The 20,436-nt window shown below is 45.4% G+C and overlaps 1 protein-coding gene across 2 annotated transcripts; it reads left to right on the top strand.

Annotated features, from left to right (window-relative positions):
• The first annotated feature begins 13,572 nt into the window (after window positions 1–13,572).
• CBLN4 (cerebellin 4 precursor) lies at window positions 13,573–20,112 on the top strand. Of its 2 annotated transcripts, XM_064465266.1 has the most exons (4): window positions 13,573–14,049; window positions 15,796–15,912; window positions 18,781–18,916; window positions 19,007–20,112. In XM_064465266.1, exons 1-4 carry the CDS (start codon window positions 13,774–13,776, stop codon window positions 19,213–19,215), a joined length of 738 nt encoding a protein of 245 aa, XP_064321336.1. In that variant the 5' UTR covers window positions 13,573–13,773; the 3' UTR covers window positions 19,216–20,112. The 2 variants fall into 2 exon arrangements, with proteins under 2 accessions (XP_064321336.1, XP_064321335.1); XM_064465265.1 differs by having other exon boundaries at window positions 13,574–14,049; window positions 18,781–19,101.
• The last annotated feature ends 324 nt before the right edge of the window (window positions 20,113–20,436 follow it).

Here is a 20,436-nt window from a genome sequence, read left to right as displayed (position 1 = left end):
CTCGCTACCCAAGTAGAATGTACCAAAAGTTGAACCATCTACTTTATTCCGAGAGCCTTTTAATGAAAACTCTAACTCAGACTCATGCAGGTATGAATAGGTTCTGCAAATAAGATTTGATTTAGCATTAACTTGAGTATTTCACATCACAGGCTATTACTGCAGCTGATGTGATATGTCTGAGAAGCAGACTGCGCTTTCTTGGGTACACGTTGAAATGGTTGCGGGGATTGCTAAATGTGCTTAAGCCTCACACTTGCCGCCTGTTTACCCAGGGATGAATTTTGCCCGTTGAGCATATATTAGTCAAGGACAGTCAGCAGTAATTAAACAACAGAAAACTACAAAGTAGGTAAATGTTGCTTTAAGCATATTTTGCAAATAAGACATTGGAAACAAAAGGTTTCAGATGCAGATTTTTAAGTCTCTGGATGCAATTAGAAATGCCGCAATGTGTTTTGAGACATAAATAACTGACGCTCTTTTTCTTGCACGAGGATAACTAACTGGTGATGTATGCTATGGTGGCGTTATGTGCTCACAAGCATTGAACTAAAAAATGAAAATAACCCCAAAGGTTATTGTCCATAAAGATCAAGGTCTGATGAGCATATTTATACCAAAATTCTTCTTGCAGCTCCTAGAAATTTTCCTGAACCAGCTCCATAGGACTTATCCTGAAACGATGTACTTATAAATAGAAATTTGCTTGACTCAGTTTCAAAACAGGAACTTTTCTCAGTAAGTAAATAATTCCCAGATAACATCCTAAATTGCTGTCATTAATGCTTAAATTGAAGTTCGGTATTTGGAATCCTGCCATTTAAAACAATCTGATGGCTCACTTTGTTGTCAGGAATTAAGCTGATTAGGAAAATGAAAAACAAAATCCTTTTGATTATGGATTTACTGAACTTGCCCTGCAAAAGGACAGCCCGGCGGTGATGACTCTGCTCTCCAAGCTAAAGCCCAGCCCCGGCTGGGCTTGGTGAAGCACCGCGCGGAGCCAGCCTGCAGCGCCGAGCTGGCGGGCGCTCCTCTGGCTCTCACAACTGCTCCTTTAGAGGCACCGATTGTACCTTGTCCGTGCGGGTGTGCCGTGCGAAACGGGCGTTTCAGGGAACGAAATTCCGACAACAGTTGTGATTCATTTCAATCGCTCCCACCTTTTCCCCTTGCAGCTGTGCAACAGCCATCAAATGTTATTGAGCTACACATAGAATATGACTGTCTAGAGATTGGGCCAGTCAGCTGGAAGGAGGAAACCTAAGTGCCAGTCACTATTTCAAGAAATGTCTGTATATTTTTATATTGAAAAGTCATCGGTTAAAATAAAGAACCACCATTGGTACAGGGGCCAGAGCTCACATCTATCTGTATTCAGGACAAGGCTGTGGGCTAGAGACTGAGGAGCTACAACACCTACAGCCTGATTTCTATGACCATGGTGACTACACTTGGCTTTTTAGGTTCAGTTCTGGGGACCAAATGCACAACAGTTAAGCAGAGCCTGTGCTTTAGGTGTGTAAATACCTCTTATCAATTTGCCTCTGCCTTTCTGCAAGCAGGAAGGCTGTTCTGATGCCCTCCTCAAAGGGCTGGACCACATGCAAAAAATAGCTTCTGTCTTAAAGCTTTTTTATCTGAATCCTGTGAGACTCAGATGACTGCTTGTTAGCATTCATCCTGATGAAGTCATCCTGTGGAAAAACTTTGAGCTCAGCAGAATGCAGTCAGTCAAATTTTGTTACCTGCTGCAAGACAGCCAATGTTTCAAGCTGAAAATCCCATAGACTGGGATTGGCGTAAAGCTGGGAGGCAAGATACAGCATATTAAGAAATGGCTTTTGGAACGGGATATCAGGGAAGGACACCCGTGTCAAATATTTTGACTGCAGAATGATTACTGAATCCTATAATCTCTTCAGAAGTACTCACTGTTTGGGTATTTGTTTCATTTTCCTTCTGTTTTGCCGATTTTATATTTATTTTACATATTTTGGTAGCTTCATTGGAAAGAAAAAGAAAAAGGAGTTTTAGCAGAATCACAGAATGGCGACCTCTGGAAGTCATCGCATCCAGAGCAGGGTCCAAGACCGCGTCCAATGTGGTTTTGAATATCTCTGATGATGGAGAAGATGGAGGTTTCACAATCTGTTGATGAGTTGAACGTTTCTAGAGGTTATTAGCTGAGGACAAAAGACACACAAAATGTGAGCTCAGGAGCCTCATTTCCTTAAGAAGGTGGATTAAAAAAATGACAACAGATTGTCACTTGGGAAAGACATCTACCAGCCCAGGGAGAGAAATTGTTAGGTTTGATGGACTTGATTCCTTCGCTGTGAAATATATGTATTGTTTTCTTCCCTGCATCTTTTTAAAGTATTCACTACCACAAAGATAGGTAATAGATATTTATAGTTCTTGACAGCTTTGCTTGGACAGAATCAGGAAGGTCTGGTTAAAAATTACCCAGTGACACATCCAGGAAATTATTCAAACTTAATGGAAAAATGCTTTTAAAAGACTTGAACTCTTTGTCCCAGGGGTGGCTGCAGTTCATCTATAAGGAATTCTAGATTACCTATAGTTAATTGTACAATGTTGGGGCCTCTGGGATGAATTTGCTTTCCTTAGAAAGTTTAGGGGGGATCTGAAGGAGTTCTAACCTAGCTCTTGCACTGCTGTGTGTTTCCCATGCACTGGCTGATCACCTTCAGTTGTGGTGTCTCGTTTGGCCCTAGATGGTAAATGCTTTCCAGGACACTTTCTGTGGGCACAGTTTGTAAAGTATTGTATATGCTTACAAAAAATAGTGCTATTCATGAGAATTTACCATTTTAGATTAAGGGACAAGCCTTGCAGGACATATAGGGAATGTGTTTTACCCTTCGTGCTGCTGCCACAATTTTCAGATTAAGGGAAGATGGAAGGGTGGAAGACGGAAAAATTAATTTAATGCTTCTGTACTCCAGTAGTGGTGTATGCACAGCCCAGCCCAGAGGAACACTGTAAATGTGGTGTTGTGCTGGTTTTGGGTGGGGAAGAGTTAATTTTCTCCCTAGCAGCTGGTACAGGGCTGTGGTTTGGATTAGTGCTGGAAACAGTGCTGCTGACCCAGGGAGGGTTTCGCTCCTGCTGAGCAGGGCTTACCCAGAGCCAAGGCCTTTCCTGCCCCTCACCCCACCCCACCAGCGAGGGACTGGGGGGGCACAAGGGGCTGGGAGGGGACACAGCCGGGACAGTGACCCCAGCTGGCCCCAGGGCTGTCCCACACCACACGGCGCCATGCTCAGCACATGGAGCTGGGGGAGGAGGGGGAAGGGGGCACGTTGGGAGCGATGGCGTTTGCCTTCCCCAGTCCCCGTTGGGCGTGATGGAGCCCTGCTGCCCTGGGGATGGCTGAGCACCCGCCTGCCCGTGGGGAGGAGGGAAGGGATTCCTTGGCTTGCTCTGCTTGTGTGCGCGGCTTTTGCTTTACCTGTTAGACTGTCTTTGTCTCAACCCATGAGCTTTCTCACTTTCCCCCCTCCGATTCTCTCCCCCATCGCAGCGGGGGGAGCGAGCGGCTGCATGGGCGCAGTTCCTGGCTGGGGTTAAACCATGACAGGTATCAAGCTCTAAAGAGGGTTGAGAGTGCTGAAAAATATGGTGTATCTAACATGATCCTAATATTTCTTTCAAACTTCAGGGTTTGGGGATTTTTTTGTCCTTATCCATATCTGGTACTTCAACAGGCATATTTGGAGTCGTTTAGTATCAACACCTGGGGAATCACTGCTTATGTATGGTCAGACATTGGCACAGGCTGCCCAGAGAGATGATGGGGTCAGCATCCCTGGGGGTATTTAAAAGACGTGTAGATGCAGCACTTCAGGGCATGGCTTAGGAGGCCTGGGGGGGTTGGGTTGACAGTTGGACTTTTGATGATCCTAGAGGTCTTTTCCAACCTTAATAATCCTATGGTTCTACGATTCTAATAGTCTCTTGCAAAAAAAACCCAAAACAAATTAAAAATAACAAAGCATGTGTAACAAAACTATGTTTTAAATACCTGACCAAGAAAAAAAAATTGCTTCTCTGTTGGGATTCCATTTTAGAGAGATGCAGGAGAAGCACCAGTTAGGCTTGCTGGAGGCAAGTAAATCTTGGAAGAAAGTCCTGCATTGCTTTGCTTTGATTAAAAACCATCACAATATTTAACTAGATTAATCAATTCCCATCTGCTACAAAGGTTAGGCTATTCATACTTTATGTTTATCTCTAAATGTGTTGCTAACTTATAGCTGAAAATTGTTATACCAACTAATGAAGTCGAAGATAAATTAAAAAAAACAAAACCAAGCATCCTTCCTTTTAAAATTGCCTATTAAGCTTCACTTCCAGACCACTTTAGATAATGGTACAAATGCAAGAGAAAGTGAAATTTGGTCCTGAATCCTCAAACAGACAACCAAGAGGCACATGTACCTTAAAAGACTTACTATTCAGGCTGCCTGAATACTTGAGTAAGTTACATAGCGTTATTTCCTTTCTCCGATCGAAAGACTCATTCGCCCATTTTCTAACCCGCTACCAGTTGGGAACCACAAATATTAGAACTGAACGGACACCTGATGTTATATATTTTGCAGATTTAAGTTACGTGAATTACATGCACTCCCTAAGTTAGCCCCACAATTGAAATTACAACATTTGCTATCTAAATGATCTATAAACCAAAATGTTGAGAAAATGACACATTGGTTTTAAAAGATGCGTGCTTTTGGGAAAACAACAGGAACAAGCTTTGAGATACCGAGCTCCACCTCTGAAAGACTGACGTAAAATTTAGATGCTTTGAGGTACTTTTGCACATTTGTAGTCGCAAATACTGTCTGGAAAAGTCAAATTTTTAGAGGAAATTTCTGGAAGAACCGGGGTCAGATTTTCTCGTCTCTCTCTAGCCCTGCTGATCCCTAGCAAAACAAATGAAAAAGTAAGTAAAAAATAAAAGGAAATGGAAGGAAAGTGGAAATGTTGTAACTACCTCAACAAAACAAACATCAAGATTTTTCTTTGGAAGCTTGTTCTTCAGAAATTAGCCAGCATTTAACGACAAAGTCTGTAGACAAAACAAACCTCTCTACTTTTCTCAAGGAAAGGATTCATTTGGCCTAAGACCATTTCTTTCTTCAAAGTGGAAAGTACACTTCTGGCGGTTGATCCCCAAACTGTTTTGTTCCTTTAACCCTTTTCTTTGGCCAGTTCATTTTAAAGAAATCATTTATTCGCTCAGCTTTGCTCCTTTAGGTCTCTCCATATGGAGCTTTCCTGTGGTTTTGGCCCGACTATGCCACCCCAGCTTGCCTCAGCACCAGCCCCTGCAAGCAGCTTCACCTCTGCAGAAAGGTTAAAAAACCTGTTGGAGGAGCAGAGAATAGCTGTTGGAAGCAATATACTGGGGAGGAGAAGTAAAAAAGATGCCATGAAATGTTTCTGTCCCAGTTGCCAAGGTGTTTCTAGGGATTTGGAGGGCTGTGCCCAGCTTTGGAGATTTGCTTATATGATATTTATTCTGAAATGAGAGGAGAGAAACTGGCTACTTGGAAGTACCATGCTGTGATTTTTATATGTTTCCCAATAGCGTGTGAATGTAGCAGGACCATCCCATCTGACCTGTGCTGCAAGGAGGCTGGAAACTAGCCTGAGCAGCAAATGGATGCAATGAAAGTTGGTAAGTTAAAAAATGAAACCTACAATATATAAAAAGAAATCTGGTTTTTTTTTTTCTTGTGGTAAAGTTGACACATCTCAATAGATGGCACTAAAAATCCTAATGCGAAGCTGTTCCCTGTGGCTTCCTCCCTGAACAGCATCACAAGTCTCCCAGTCAATCCACTCCCTTTAAATATGAAACAAGCAATACAACCACTGGACAGTCTCTTAAGTCACTGTCTTAGCCACTTCTTTTAAAGCAAATTATTCCCTTAGCAATGCTATTTTTAGTTTTCCTTTGGCCCTTGCTATGAAAACCACTCGGTGAGAAATTTATCTGGGACAAATTCTCCTGAGGGGAGGTGATCGGTGTACCTTGAGTGATGTCAAAGAGGATGCACTAAATTACACCACTTCACGATCTCATTTTTCTGTGGTTTCCTTGACACCAAATTAGCAAACTATATCCACAAAATGTAGCCAACAGCTTAAGCTAAACTGACTCCCAGCAGATTGCTGTAGCCTTTGCAAACTCCATCCTGAGTTCGCTGTCACCACCCTGCTCAGTGAAACGGGTCTGAAGCTCGGAGTAAGCAACAAACCCGTGTCCCTTCCCCTTCCCTCCTGCTAAAAGGGAAAGGTTTTCCTGCTAGGCTGTTTTTCTGGTTTTCTGGCCGTGTCATCTGATTTGATTCCACTTGGCAAAAAAATCACACTTCTTGCCTCATTAAAATGCAATTGAAAAATCTAAGATCGTTGCATAGTTCGGCGCAGCGCTTCGCAAAATTATTTATTTCGTAAAATTGCACAAATGTATCAGGTAAATTAGTTGAAAACGTGAAAAGAAGAGTTTGGGGTTTTTTTTAGACATGAACTGAAACGCAATAGTAAAAAAAGAATTAAATTTTACTTCATTACAAGTTATATAGCTGCAAGTACTCGCTACAAAGGCAGTTAATGTATGTAAGTTGATTTTATGCTCTTAATCCACCAAAGCCCTGTTTTTACAAGGGGTTTAAACATGTAAATTAGAAAGAGATTTACTGGAAATATTTTAAATAAAAATAATCACAAGAAATATTACACTATTTGTGGATAGCCCAGCCAAGATTAATGATGAAATTTACTGGCCTATTAACGTTGCAAAAAAGTGACTCCATCCTAGGATCTGTGAGGGAGTAAAAAGAACCTTCAGGGTCAAATTTTGCTCTCAGTTTTACACTGACGTAAATCCAGACTAACTCTACAGGACACAGTGTAACTGGAGTATTTCCAGACATCCATCAAAGAGTAACCGCAGAAACACGCTGCCGTAAGGAGTCGCAGAATCTGGCCGCGGACACTTCAAACCCTGATTTGCACTTTGTGCTTGGGCCCGAAGTGTGCTCAGGTTTGCAGTATTGGCCAACTAGAAGGCTCTGCTGCATCAGAAATGCTGAACAAAGCCCTCAGATGCCAGCGCTGGCAGCGTATCTGAACAGTTTTACCTTTACACGCATGCAGACCTCCTGCTGACTTCACTTTCTTAATCGCCTCGAAAATTCACATGGAATTATAAATTCTGTGTCCAAAGATGACCATCAAAACACAAATTTATTATAGCAGAGGGTCAGGGACATTAAAGAAGCCCAACAAATATAAGTAGACAATTAGTTTTCATTGGTTTCTCTGTTCCACTGCTGCAGAAAGTTTAAAAAAAATACTTGAAGATGGAATGGAATGAAGCGAGGTACATTAAAAATAGGCAAACGTACAGAAAAAGCTTGCTTAAAAAGCCAAGCAAGGTTGGCTTTTAGATTAAAATAAAGCAAGGAAAATCTAGGCTTGATTCTGCATCTGTCTGAATTAAATAGCGAAAACTTTTATTCATTTTAGTCATCCCAGCCATATGCGTATGTACGGCTGAAGTTCTTATTATATTCCTATAGAATCCCTTTACATTTTGTGCCTAAAGAAATGAAGTGAAATTTACTTTGTAAAATCTTTGCAGAATCTTCTTAAGAACCATTAAGCTCATTAGCCAGGTGAATTTGTTTTGCATTCGGCCAAGAAGCTGTGTAACTAGCTGAAAGCCACGGGGCCAGCTGTCTAAAAGACAAGTTAGTCTGTACGGGAGCCAACGGCCAGATGGAGATGCCAGCCAACTCAGGAAATACAATATTTAGCCTGAAAGAATGTCAAAAGACAGTAAAAAGTCTGACCGCTGAGCTCCATAAACACCGGTTTGAATCGTCATCAGTATTCTGCCTTTGAATCCAGCCCTTCTGCCTGCCTCTCCCCCCGCCGCTCCCACACCGGTTCACCTCGCACGTCCTCATTAGGATGAGTTCAGCAAAAAGCCAAGTAAAGCATCACCGGAGCTGGGGTTTAATCCTAGGAGGAGGCTGATGGGTGCTCAACCAGCTCACTACAAAACCGTGGCACGCATTCAGCAAACAGAAAGCTCAGCTTGACAGAAGGGAAACATAATTAGGAGAAAGAAAAAAGAAAAGGAGAGGAAGGAGGGCTCCTGTTACCACGGGGTTAGGAGAATTCATAAGGCCTCTAGACACAAGCAAGAAGCTCAAAAGCAGGAGAGGAAGTCTGAGGCAGATTATTTCTCCCTTTTGTAAGGCAAATGACTAATTATATAAAGCAAGATGTTTTTTTCCAAAGAGATTTGAAAGGTATCATGCAATATTGATACAGAAATTGTATTTAATGCAGGTTTACAAGCCAAGAGGTAAAAGAAAATGTAAATGTAAACATGGTGTTTTCTCCTTATTCTCCCTGCGGCTCTTCCCTTTGTCAGAAAAACGCCTAGCACGCCTGCCTCGGTGCAGAAAGTTCCCTCTGAAAGGGAAAATACTTCCAACTGGAGATGGTTTTAGGCTTTCACACTATGTTTCCAGAAAGGGAAAGAAACAGTGACTTTAATCTAACCAAATTTCCATTCTTGACCATTGTTGCTATTTATTTTACTCATTTTTCACTCAAAGGAAGGAAAAAAAAACCACCCTGTTAGAGGGAGCTGGATCAATACTAAGAAATTCTTTGTCAGAGAAAATAAGAACAACCATTAACCTTGCTGCTTATGAATTAAATGCAAACTTCGCATTTCAACTTGCCTTTCCCACAGCATCCCCAGCAAACTTCCCTCTTTTTGTCCAGCAATTAAAACCCAGCCCAACCACCCAAACAAACACCGTTGCTAATGACCTTTAAGCTGCGTGGGTGGTGATATGGTATTTGGTGATATGGTTCAGGTAGTTTGGTGACGGGGGCTTTTCAGTCTGTTTACTGAGGCGTGGACTTGGGGCTGGGTTATGTATATTAGTTATAGATCCAATCTCTCTGGGAGCGTCATGTGAACAAGTCATAGAGCCATGGAATTATAGAGGTTGGAAAAGCCCTCCAGGATCATCAAGTCCAACTGATGATCGTGGACCAAAGTTCATGGCCGTGCCAGCAGCACTGCGCCGGTCAACGCGTGGGCTCCCCGTGGCCAAGACCAGGCCCTGCCTTCTTCATGCAGCCAGCTGCAGGTCAGCCCTACCAGCCCAGTTATCAGCTTGGAGGTTACTGGTAGCAAGCTCTGGTCTCTGTTTAAGGGCTTAAGCCATCACTGCCAAGATTTTAACTGCCACCGTTACTCTCTGAGCTGTGGTTGGGTGCTGTGTCTGAGCGGTCAAAAAAGGCTTTATCTACAGCGTTATTGAGTGTGATGCTTTACTTTTGAATGCCCAAGAATGCTAACTTGTTTGTGGGTTATCTTAATTTTATTTCCAGGATGAATTCAATTTTTATTTTCAGTTCAGCTCTCTGCCCCCCAGAATGCACTTTCCCTGATGGCCTTTATTTTGCTTTCCTTTTCACAGAGCAGAGGAAATCTATTAGGATTTCCTCTGTGCTTTTAGGCCTCAGCTGTTAAAGTGTGATTGCTGTGTCGAATTCTGCTCGTCCCGGTATTCTGCTGCCTTCTCTCCAACCTGCAAATGTCTTACTGCTAAGGAAAAGTTTTAATAGTCTTATTCATCTCTTGAATTCATATTGCTAATAGATGTCATCTGAAATCTCAATACCGGTTACCCTTCGGGGAGAAGAATATTTACTGAAACATAGTGCCTTCTACTTCCAAGTGTCGGAAACCAAAACTTCTGATTGAGCAGCTGCTGGTTTCCACAAGGGAGGGAGCTCCGCCGTCCTCCGGTGCGTACCCGCGGCTACAGGCCAGGGCCAGCGCTGCTGCACAGCCTCCGCTCGGTCCCGTTCCGTCGACTCCGTAACGTTGCTGGTTTTCCCGAGCGATGATCAAGCCAGAAACAGAGTCGGTAGTACTCTAGAACAGGTTTTAGCCTTGGGAAAGACAACGATGAAATCATGAGAAGAGTTTGTCCGTACCTTTTTGTAAATAAGAACTAATGTCCTAAGTCAAAGGCAAGGGATTCCAAGACAGGAAGAGGAGCCCTGGTGCCTGAGATTTCCCCCTCTCCAACACCACAGTTCAAAAGGTCTTTCAAATAAAATAGGGGTTTCAGCCTGGAACCGCCTACGAGCGCATGCCTAGCATGCCTGCGGGCAAAATACAGGGGCAGAATCCGCTCCCTTTTTCACGTCGTCTTTATTAGCAGCCTCATTTAATTGGACTTCCCTCATATTGGGATGCCGCTGATGTCAAAATGGAACGCCATCCGCCAGAACACTGGAAATTGTTGACATTTCTGAAAATGTGATCCACGCTGCAGGGCAGCGTCTACCTCAGCCGCCTTTTGTCGGTGATGAGAAGTATGACGTTAATCATTCATGTACGTCTTATCTGCGCAGACCGACAGGTAGTTCCAAGAGAATTTTTGTTATATTTTCTGATTTTTCCACAATAGATTGTATGAGGTGAGGGGCACTTAGCTTTTGCAGACTGCTCTCAAAAGAAGGTTTATAACCGCGCGCAAAATATGCGTGCAAATTGGTTCCTAACTTGCGCTTAACTTTATCGCAGCTGAGCTCTGAAATTAAGTAGCTGTGTTCAGAAATGGCTGCAATTAGTCAGCTGCCTGCTTACTTACTAATCTGTGCACCCAGCTGCAGCAACCCGCGTGCACAGAAGTGTTTGCACGGCTCCGGGAGGAAAGCGCAGGGGCGAGAGGTGCTTCTCCTCTTGGCTTTGCCTGCACTTCGGCGCCTGCTCTGTGCAGAACAGGGCCTTACGCAGTCGAGGGAGAGACGCGGAACGGTGTTGCCAGGCCAGACTTAGCAGGCGCCTGCACCTGCAGGCCAGGAAACAGGAAAGTCAACTTTTGAAAAATCAGACTCGGCTTGCACCTTCTCTTGCTGATAGTTGGGCTTTCATGTTCCTTTCCTTTTTTTTTTTTTCAGTTTCTTCATGTGAATTTTGGCTATTTTCTTGTTTTTCCATTTTTCCCCCCTACTATAGAGGCAGCTAATGTCATTGCCCACAACAAAACGAAATAAAAATAACTTGTCTGGAATAAAATTTTCAATCTCTGACAAACGACTGATCTTTCAAAACGGTCAGCAGTTTCAAATTTCAATCTCAATTTCTGTAGGTGTTACAAATACCTTTGCTGTCATTTGTGCAGTGTTAAAGGGCCACTCAGCAGCACGAGGTACAGAAGACTTTTTAAGCACAAGCTGTTGAAATGGGGTGGAATAATTTATACATTTGTATTTGTTTGCAAAATATTGTGGCACAAAATATTTTCCTATTTTAATGCAGCTTTGTTTTGCAAGAGTCCTCCAGACAGGGGTTCCTACGCGTTGGCATAAATCTTTTGATCTGCAGCTCCAATTTCTGCCAAACGGACAAAGTTGGGCTGCAAGTATTTATTTTATTTCTTGTTTCCTTTCCTTGTTTACAGCAAGTGGTACCGCTCAGCTTGGCTCTTCTGTCCGTCTTGGTTGGTGTCACTGAATGAGAGGATATTCACGCATTCCTAGAAAACAGTAAAATTTCTTTTTACCTCTTGTCTGGCCGATGGGATTCCTTAAAATCTGGGTCTGGCTTTCTGAATTTTAGAGAGGATTGCATTCATTTCTAGCTAAGAGGACTTCTGGATGCCTTACGGCTTCTCAAAAGATTTCCTAAGTTCTGCAGGATTAATGCTTCACCCTCAGTTCTCCACATCAACGGAAAACCAGGCCCAGCTCACGTTTGCCTGCAGGAAGCCTTGGTGTTCCCTAGTGAGTGGGTTTTGGTGCTTTTCATTCCTCCTCTTATTTTCCTGTCGTTTCTTTAATTTCTTTTGCCTGTTAGACTCCAGACTTATGGCCAGCATTTGTTAGCACACGGAGCTGAGGTGCTGTGCGAGCTGCCTGCGTCCCAGGCCTCTTCCTTTACGGAACGGGAGGCAGCAAGCTGTGCTGGCAGTCACAGCTCCGGGACAGGTCGGCACCTTTCCCAGCTGGGTTGGACGGGTAGATGAGCTGCACCCAGCTAGAGATGCCTCTGGGCAAGAAGTGGATGAAGGTTAATGGGTGACATGGGACATATTTGTTGCAAAGCTGTTATAGGCACAAAAAACCTGTTGCATTGAAAGGTATTGATCTAAAAATCGTGTGCTCACTTTTTATGAACTATTGGCACTTTGGGGTTGGTTTGGATGGAAATCTCTTTAGCCAGTTCTGCTTCTGGGAGCACTGTATCGTTTCTGCCGGTCTCTGAAGAGGGTTTAGGTTTCACGATGAGCCTGTTTCAAAAGCAACCAGGTGATGCAGGAAAGATCTTCTCTAGAAGCCATCAACAGCACCAAACCAGTCACGTTCTTAGTAATCTTGAAATACGTGGGAGCACTAAGCTAAGGACCTGCCCCATCTTCCAGTCCTTTCAGCACACATCAAAAAAAAGAAACTAAAACTAGACAGAGGTGTCTAATCAAAACATTAGCGGAGGCTGCCATTTGGCAGCACCATGAGGTGGTACCTGGCAACATTAATTCTCAAAGAGCAGCCAGTGAAGCCCTATCAGTGATCCGAGTGTCTGAGCCATCGGCTTTGAGGAGGGCTGCTTCCCTCCGGCTGCGTGGCGGGGAGTCAACGGCAGCGTGCACAGGGTCGGGGTGTCATCCCAAACCTGTGCACGGGAGGTCTGTGCCCTGGGAGACTCCTCCAGGGTTAGATGCTGCCTTTCAAGCAGGCTGCAGTTCATTCCCCCTGCTCCTTTTGAAAACAGAGGACGTTGCAATGGTTTCTTGCTTTCCCTTTGGCTTTGTGGCTGCTTAAAAAGTTGCCTGGGAAGACGAGCGTGTGTGTCTGTGTAGGGGCCAATTGCACGAGGAGCATCTCTAGTAATGAAGCGCCGTATCTGCCCGGCTAGGTGAGAGCTGGGCAGGTTTGTTATGACATAACTCTTTGGGGGGGGGGGTTGTGGCAGAGAGGGGGGGTGGGGAAGAGAGAGAGAGGAGTGGAGTCTGCAGCACCCCGGCAGTGATATCAGACACAGGATCTAGCTTTGGGGTAAGGTACCACCGCTCCGCTCCGGCACCCAGCGCATCCCGGATCTCCGGCTCGAAGGGGAGAGCGAGCCAGCAGCGGCAATCATGGCAACGTCAGATGGTTTTATTTCTTCACGACCTCTCTCTTCTCCTCTCTCTCATCAATAATTCACCTGAGGGTTGTGGGGTTTTTTAATTTTTTTTTTCCCCTCACCCTCCCTCCTTCTCACTCTCCTTTTTTCTTGATGTGGAGAGAGGGGAGATAAGGGTGAACAGGAAAGTATTTATTTTGTTTGGCAGCTTTTTAACGGCGTGTTTTAAAGAGCTTGTGAAAGGACCGGGGTGAAGAAAGAAAGGGAAAAAAAAAGAAAGAAAAAAAGAGGAAGGCAGAAAGTGGTGGCGGGGGGGTGGGGGGGGGGAGGAGAAGAGAAGAAGGAGAGGGAAAAAAAAGAGACAGAGGGAAGAAGCCGGAGGAAAGAAGACTTTCAGCGCGGCGTTGCCGGGAGGAGCGGGGGTGCGGGGGGTGTGCGCGCGCGGTGCGCGGTGCGCGGTGCGGTGCGCGGCTGCCGGCGCTGCCTCCCGCGGGTGCGCGGCGCGGTGGCCGGCGCGGGGCGCGGAGCGGGGCGCGGAGCGGCGGCGGGTGCCGACCATGGGCTGGCGGCTGCTGCCCGCCGTCGTGCTGGCCCTGGCGCTGGGCAGCCCCGCGGCGAGGGCGCAGAACGACACGGAGCCCATCGTCCTGGAGGGGAAGTGCCTGGTGGTCTGCGACTCCAACCCGGCCACCGACGCCAAGGGCTCGTCCTCCTCCCCGCTGGGCATCTCCGTGCGGGCGGCCAACTCCAAGGTCGCCTTCTCGGCGGTCAGGAGCACCAACCACGAGCCCTCCGAGATGAGCAACAAGACGCGCATCATCTACTTCGACCAGGTAAGCGGGGATCCCCGCGGGGCCGGGGTGCCTGGGTGCCCCCCCCCCCCCCCCCCCGAAGGGCCGGGGTGGGGGTGCCCGTGTCCCTCCCGCCGGGGCTGGGGTGCCCGTGTGCCCCCCCCCCCCCCCGGGACCGGGGTGTCCCTGTGTGTCCCCCCCCCCCACGCCGGGACGCGGCCGGTCGCGATCAACAGGTGCCACCGCCCGCTCGCCCCGAGGGTTCCCCCTCCCCGACACCCCCCCCCCCCAGCCCCCACTTCGCCCATTTCCTTAATTTCGGCTAAAAAAGAAAAAAATAAAAGTTGGGGTGCAGGGGGCGGCTGCCTGCGGGGAGCCCCCGCGGCGGGGCCGGGCGGGTGGCCGCGGGATGCTCGGGGGGGGCCGGGGGCAGCCGCCCCCGCGGGGGGCACGGCACGCCCCGCCGCACTTCCCCCCCCCGCGCCCCCCCCCCGGGATGGGCGGGATGGGGGGGGCCAAGTGGGGCGGGGGCAGCCGCTGTCGGGGCCCCGGGGGGCGATCGGTGCCCCCCCGCCCCCAGCCCCCGCCGTGGATGGGGCCAATATCAGTTAAATATTGGGGTGAAGCGGGGCCCGAGGCGCGGTGAGGGGCGCCGGGGGAGGGGGGGCACGGCCGGGGCTGCGCGTCCCAGAGGCAGCGCAGGGCTTCTCCCAGGTGCGAGAGCCGCGGCAGAGCGTTAGGCGGCTTGTGCAGCCTTTGGTGGGGGGGGGAAGGTACGAATTTTAAGGAAAAATCATTTAACTTTCGCATAACGACCAGAGGCCGATAGCACAGCCCCTCGCATCTCAGCCCCTAACGCTGCCGCACGGACGCCAGCACGCGTTTCATGTACCAGCTCCTGTCCTAGGGCAAGTCCACGGTAATTGAGACTGACGGTTATTTTGCTTCTGATACCGTATTATAACGAACAGTAAATTGTCGTGACAACTGAAGCCAGATATGTCACGTAGCTTAATGCTAGCAATGTAAATTACCCCAACCTCACGGACGTTCCCAGCAGCTTTCCAGGGCTGCGCCTGGCATAAAGCAGCCTGAAAATAGCAATTAAAAATAAGGCATAACTAAAAGGAAAGAAAGAGAAAAATTTAGTCGTTAAAGAAGATAATTTAGCCTATGGACGACGCACTCGTTTAATACGTTCCCCTCTGTTACTTGTCTCCGTTTAATAAAACCGAAATTATTATTAGTGCTTACACAAACGAAGCAGCGAAGGCTCACAGCCAGGTTTTGCTCTGACGTGCCAGGTATTTCAGTAACTCACCCTGACCATAAACTGGTGAATGAACTATATCATTCCCAGACATCCTTCCTTCCAGCCCGAGACTTTCAGGAAGACGGTGTTGACCTGACCGCTGCTTTTTAGCCAAAAGCCACTCCCTGAATTAGTGTTTTGAGGTCATTTTGGGGAATGATGCAAAAAAAAAAAAGCCTTTTCTTAATCTCCTCTAAACAAGTATAGAAGAAAGGTCTTGAGGGTGTGATACAGCAGCACCGTAAGAAATATTTTCCACCTTAGTTTATTTATAGGAAAGTTGTACTACAAATATAATTAAATATGCATTTTTATGGGTAATATTCCACCTTAACTGAGAGGACAATGAATAAAACAGCGTAGATGTAAATTAAAAAATTTCTGTGGGTGAATGTTTTGTAAAGTTAATAGTCTGTATTTTTTATTTAGCACCGAATACCTGTACTAATTCCCATGCTGTATTTTTGTGTTTGTAGATCCTAGTAAATGTGGGCAATTTTTTCACGTTGGAGTCTGTCTTTGTAGCACCAAGAAAAGGAATTTACAGTTTCAGTTTTCACGTAATTAAAGTCTATCAGAGTCAAACAATTCAGGTACGTTGATCAAGTATGATTACAACATCTTTTACTTAAATTGTTTATTTAGGATAGGATCTTGCCGGAACACGAGAGCATTTAACACACTTTGAAGGAAAAATAGCTTAGTGTAAAGCAACCTGTGGTGCAGAGCTCCCAGCAGTGGAGCGACTACATGCAAACTGAGCAGCTGTAATAAGGCAGGACCTTCACCTCATAAATTGCCATAGCTTCGCTTCTATAGCCTAAGAATTGAATATCTGGGGTGATGCAAAGCATTAAAGAGAATGAATTAATCAGGGGTTAAAACTGAGCTCTACATTTCACTTAATTGCATAAATAGAATTGAAGAGTCATATTTTGCTACAGGTTAAACTCAGAGTCTTGAAGGCAGGAGTTCTGGGGATGGGGGCCAGGTTTGTGTATTTCTGTAACATTTTGTGACCTGGCTGACAGCTCCCGGTGCCGGGCGTCTGCGTACGACACCAGTCTGCTGTGGACCAAGGTTAGCTGAGGTGGTCTGCCTGTTCTGTACGGCACCGAAACGTTATACCTCTACAGGGGTGTCTTCTAGGGAACCCTGCTAGCAGTTTAAACTTCTGTTCACCGTGTAATACATAAAAGATGTGTCATACATTTAAAAAAAAAAAAAAAGAGTGATTCTGCACTTTCTTCTCTGGCATAATAGCAGCTGAACTACCCAATTAAATATAAGTATGTGCTAGCGCAGAGGAAAAGCCTCTAAGTTCCTGAACATCCCCTCGCTGAGCCAACAGTAAATTCCTTAAAGTACAGCCCTTAACCTTCACGTCAGGTCACGCGACGTCTGTGACATACGTACCGGTTTCCTAGAGCTGGCATAACATCTGTGCCTTCCCTTGCTTCCGCCCGTGAGACCACTAGTTTCGTAGAAGTATTCGATGCTTTTCCCCCGATCTGTCTTGCTCCTGAATATGGTTTTCAGTGGTCAAGGCTGAGATGAAACGGGTTTCCGCAGGCTTGATCAGGCGGTTCTTTGCGGCAGCTCTGGCTTTGGGTTGCCGGTAAAGCTCCCGAGGACAGCGTAACGGGTAGAAGCGGCAGGGAAAGCTGGTGCAAGACACGTTCGCATCCCTGGTGAAATTCGCCTTCATTTTAGAGCAGGAAATCATGGTTCCATTCGGGGTCAATGACAAAAGTCTTAGATGAAGTATTGACCTCATGAAAATGTCTGTAATGAGCTTATAAGCTATTTAATACACTCGAACTTTGTTGCTTCCGCTCTCTTAAAAGCTGAAGGTTGAAATGGCCTAGAATGACTCTATGTCAGCCAGCTTCATTGTATTTAAAAGACACATTGCCAAGAAAGGTGTCAAGGCTTGCATTCTGGAAGCCCAGCGCAGACTTTGGTGCCTCGCGTACTCAAACGTGGGAGTTTCAGCCTCGGAACAGGAAATATTCCAACCGGCCACATGACCTGAAATCTTTCCTAGATCAAGAGTTTCTGAAGTGATGGATGGGTTTGGTTGGCTCCATTTTGGCATAGTTAATGTGAGACCATCCGAGGCAAACCTGCGATGTGTCTTCTGCTGTGACTAAAATAACTGTAAGATGATCTGCAGGGGAACGTGACCTAGAGGGATGGTACAGAAGGAATGAGATAAACCAAGACCAAGCAATGAGTAAACTCTTGATGCCCTTTCTTGCATGTATGATAACTAAGGGGGAGGACCGAAAGCCATCGCAGTGGAGCAAACCAGCTTGAGCCTCAGCCACATGCAGACTTAAACACCACTAAATCACCTGAAGGCTTCCTACATAAGTGATGCTACGATGCCCCTGGAACATCTGTTAGTGCCATTAAATATCATTAAACCGAAATTGGTTCCCTGGGGATGTCTGATTAAGTGGATTTCCCAGATAGGCGAAGCCCAAATCAGGGCCAGATTCTGCTGCCCTGACTTATGCTGAGCACTAATTTATTCCATGGCGACTCCCATTAAAATTAATGGGAGCATATGCAAGGCCAGCATACTCGATATGAATAAGCATTTCACAATTCACCCCTCTGTGACTGCACTGGAGCTGCTTAAAAAGAAAAAGCAGAAGAAAGCTAATAGTTTGCCGCTGGGGAAACGAGAAACGCCTGGATCGGTCCGTTCCCCCAGCCCCTGCCCATCTTTATTTACAGAGTGTCTGTGTGATGTTGCTTTCAGAGCAGAGGCTGCGCTGGCTTTCAGAAGTGTTTTATAGAAAAAATGGATTCAGTACCAACACGCAGCGCAGAGGTTCATAAAGCTAAAGGTCTGTTCTAGACTTTAAAACTCAGCTGCTGTCGGTAACGGAAGGGACATATATTTTGCTCTCAGTGACGTGTCAGCCTACTGCAGTGCCTTTGACAGCTCATTAGGTGCCCGTAGCGCATCTCTGGGTGCCTAAGTGTCTTGAAAATGTCTTCTTTGCTAGTGCGTGTCTAAATAACCTGCGAGGTAGGCAATAGCTCACTTCGGGGGGGAAAGGCTCTGTATTACCGGAGAGTTACAACAGTTAACGTGCCCAAGCGCCAGCTGAAAGCGATGTCGCATGACCTTTCACACCGCCGGAGCCCGCACCACGGCACGCGGTGGACAGTGTCCCACCGACTTCGCTCAGCTGCAGGTCAGGCCCGTGAAACACCAATCATAGAATCATAGAAAAGGTTGGAAAAGGCCTCTAGGATCATCAAGCCCAACCGTCAGCCCAACATGTGCTTGTACCCTCCAAATAAATGTAATTATTAGTTCAAACCAAACAAAACGCAGGGAAGATTGGGACCTTAGCAGACCTCTTACGCTGTGGCTAATATTCAGTGATAGTTCTTGATGTTTTCCTGTTAATTAGAGCTTTTCAGTGGTTTTTCTCTTGTAGGTTAATTTGATGCTAAATGGAAAGCCAGTCATTTCGGCTTTTGCTGGGGACAAGGACGTCACACGTGAGGCTGCCACCAATGGAGTCCTGCTCTATCTAGACAAGGAGGATAAGGTTTACCTGAAATTGGAGAAAGGTAATCTGGTCGGTGGATGGCAGTATTCGACGTTTTCTGGCTTTCTGGTCTTTCCCCTGTAAAGTCAGTTTTCCTGTGACATTCATCCAGGTGTGGACTCATCATTGCCTCTGTTACGTGAAGATCATTTTATCATCATGGGATTGATGTTTCTTTATTGCTTTTTCATGGGTGAATATGGATTCTCTTTATGGATTTTGGCCCCATCTGAACTACTCAGAAGTTCCGCAGAATTTTGTGTGTTTCAATACAATATATTTGGATTGAGACTAAAGCAGACAATAAATATCTATGCTTAATGTTACAGTCTAAAGCTGCCTGCAAGATTTATTCAGATTTCATTTACTGGACTTACTGGATTCATGGGAGAAGCGGATTTTCTTTAATTATGGAAAGACTGGCAACCAGGTCTATAATTTAGGAGAGTTTGAGTTCAGACTACAATCAAGAGTTAGTGTGTTGCTGCCAAAGAACTGTATATTGATATATTGGTCATACATGTTTTTGTCATTGGGACTTAACTGACATGATCTATTCCATTGTCTTGAGAAAGGTAATTATTATTGATAAGTGGTTGACTTTAATTCTCCTCTGCGTGTACTGTGTTGGATGGTTCACCCATATATTTATGCTCTCTCACCGGTCACCATCAAGTCTAGCCTACATAAAGCTAAGAGGTTATGGCTGTATTTTAGCTGGATATGTAAGGTATTCCTCTTTTCCACGTGCTGTCCTCTAAAAAGAAGAGCAGATTATAACCATTAAGAAAAATATTCTTACCAGGGTTAAAGGTGGTCATTCAGGCACAACTTTGCAGAACAGCTTTGCCCTGCAGGAAATCTCGCACTTGTTCTTCAATTTTAATTACCATGATTGATAATAACTGCTTTATTAAAAACCTGAGGGATTCCTTCCTTAGACACAACCACTTTATTAGCTGGAGATGAGATCATCCCCTTGTTTGTAATTATGTCTATTTTTCAAACCTTCTGTTGTGTTAAAGTTATCATCTGGTTTTGCCTTAACTCCACAACTGTACATAATTTTAGATCACATGTTCAACAAATATTAAATCCAAATAGCCGGTACCTAACTTGGTGCAATATCTTTTCGGCTTTTTGTACAGGTCATATGAATTCATAAACTTATTTATTATATCATTGTTACATAATAAAGATTAATATATGTTAGCTGAATTTTTGACCTTTGGATTTTGGAAGTCACTTCACGCTATTTTTTTAATGGATATAATTATTATATGCAAAGCGTAAGCTTTTGGGATTCACAGAAACTGTCCTGGGAGGCAGGCAAACTGTCATAGTTTAGTCTGGCAGAATCCTAGAGGTAATCAGAATGATCTAGAAACAACCTATGCATTTTAGTTAGAAAACATTTAGGCAGAAAGCCTGGCTTCACTGAAGTTAGTGTTAAGAATCACATTGATTCCAAAGGGTTTTGGATGAGACCTGTGCTTTAGGTTTTGCCGTCAGTATTAAACTCCAGTGCAATCACATTGACTA

Source organism: Phalacrocorax carbo, chromosome 14, assembly GCF_963921805.1.
Source record: "Phalacrocorax carbo chromosome 14, bPhaCar2.1, whole genome shotgun sequence".
Taxonomy (NCBI): domain Eukaryota; kingdom Metazoa; phylum Chordata; class Aves; order Suliformes; family Phalacrocoracidae; genus Phalacrocorax; species Phalacrocorax carbo.
Note: the sequence above shows the minus strand (reverse complement) of the source record. Positions and strands in the feature narration are given on the sequence as shown.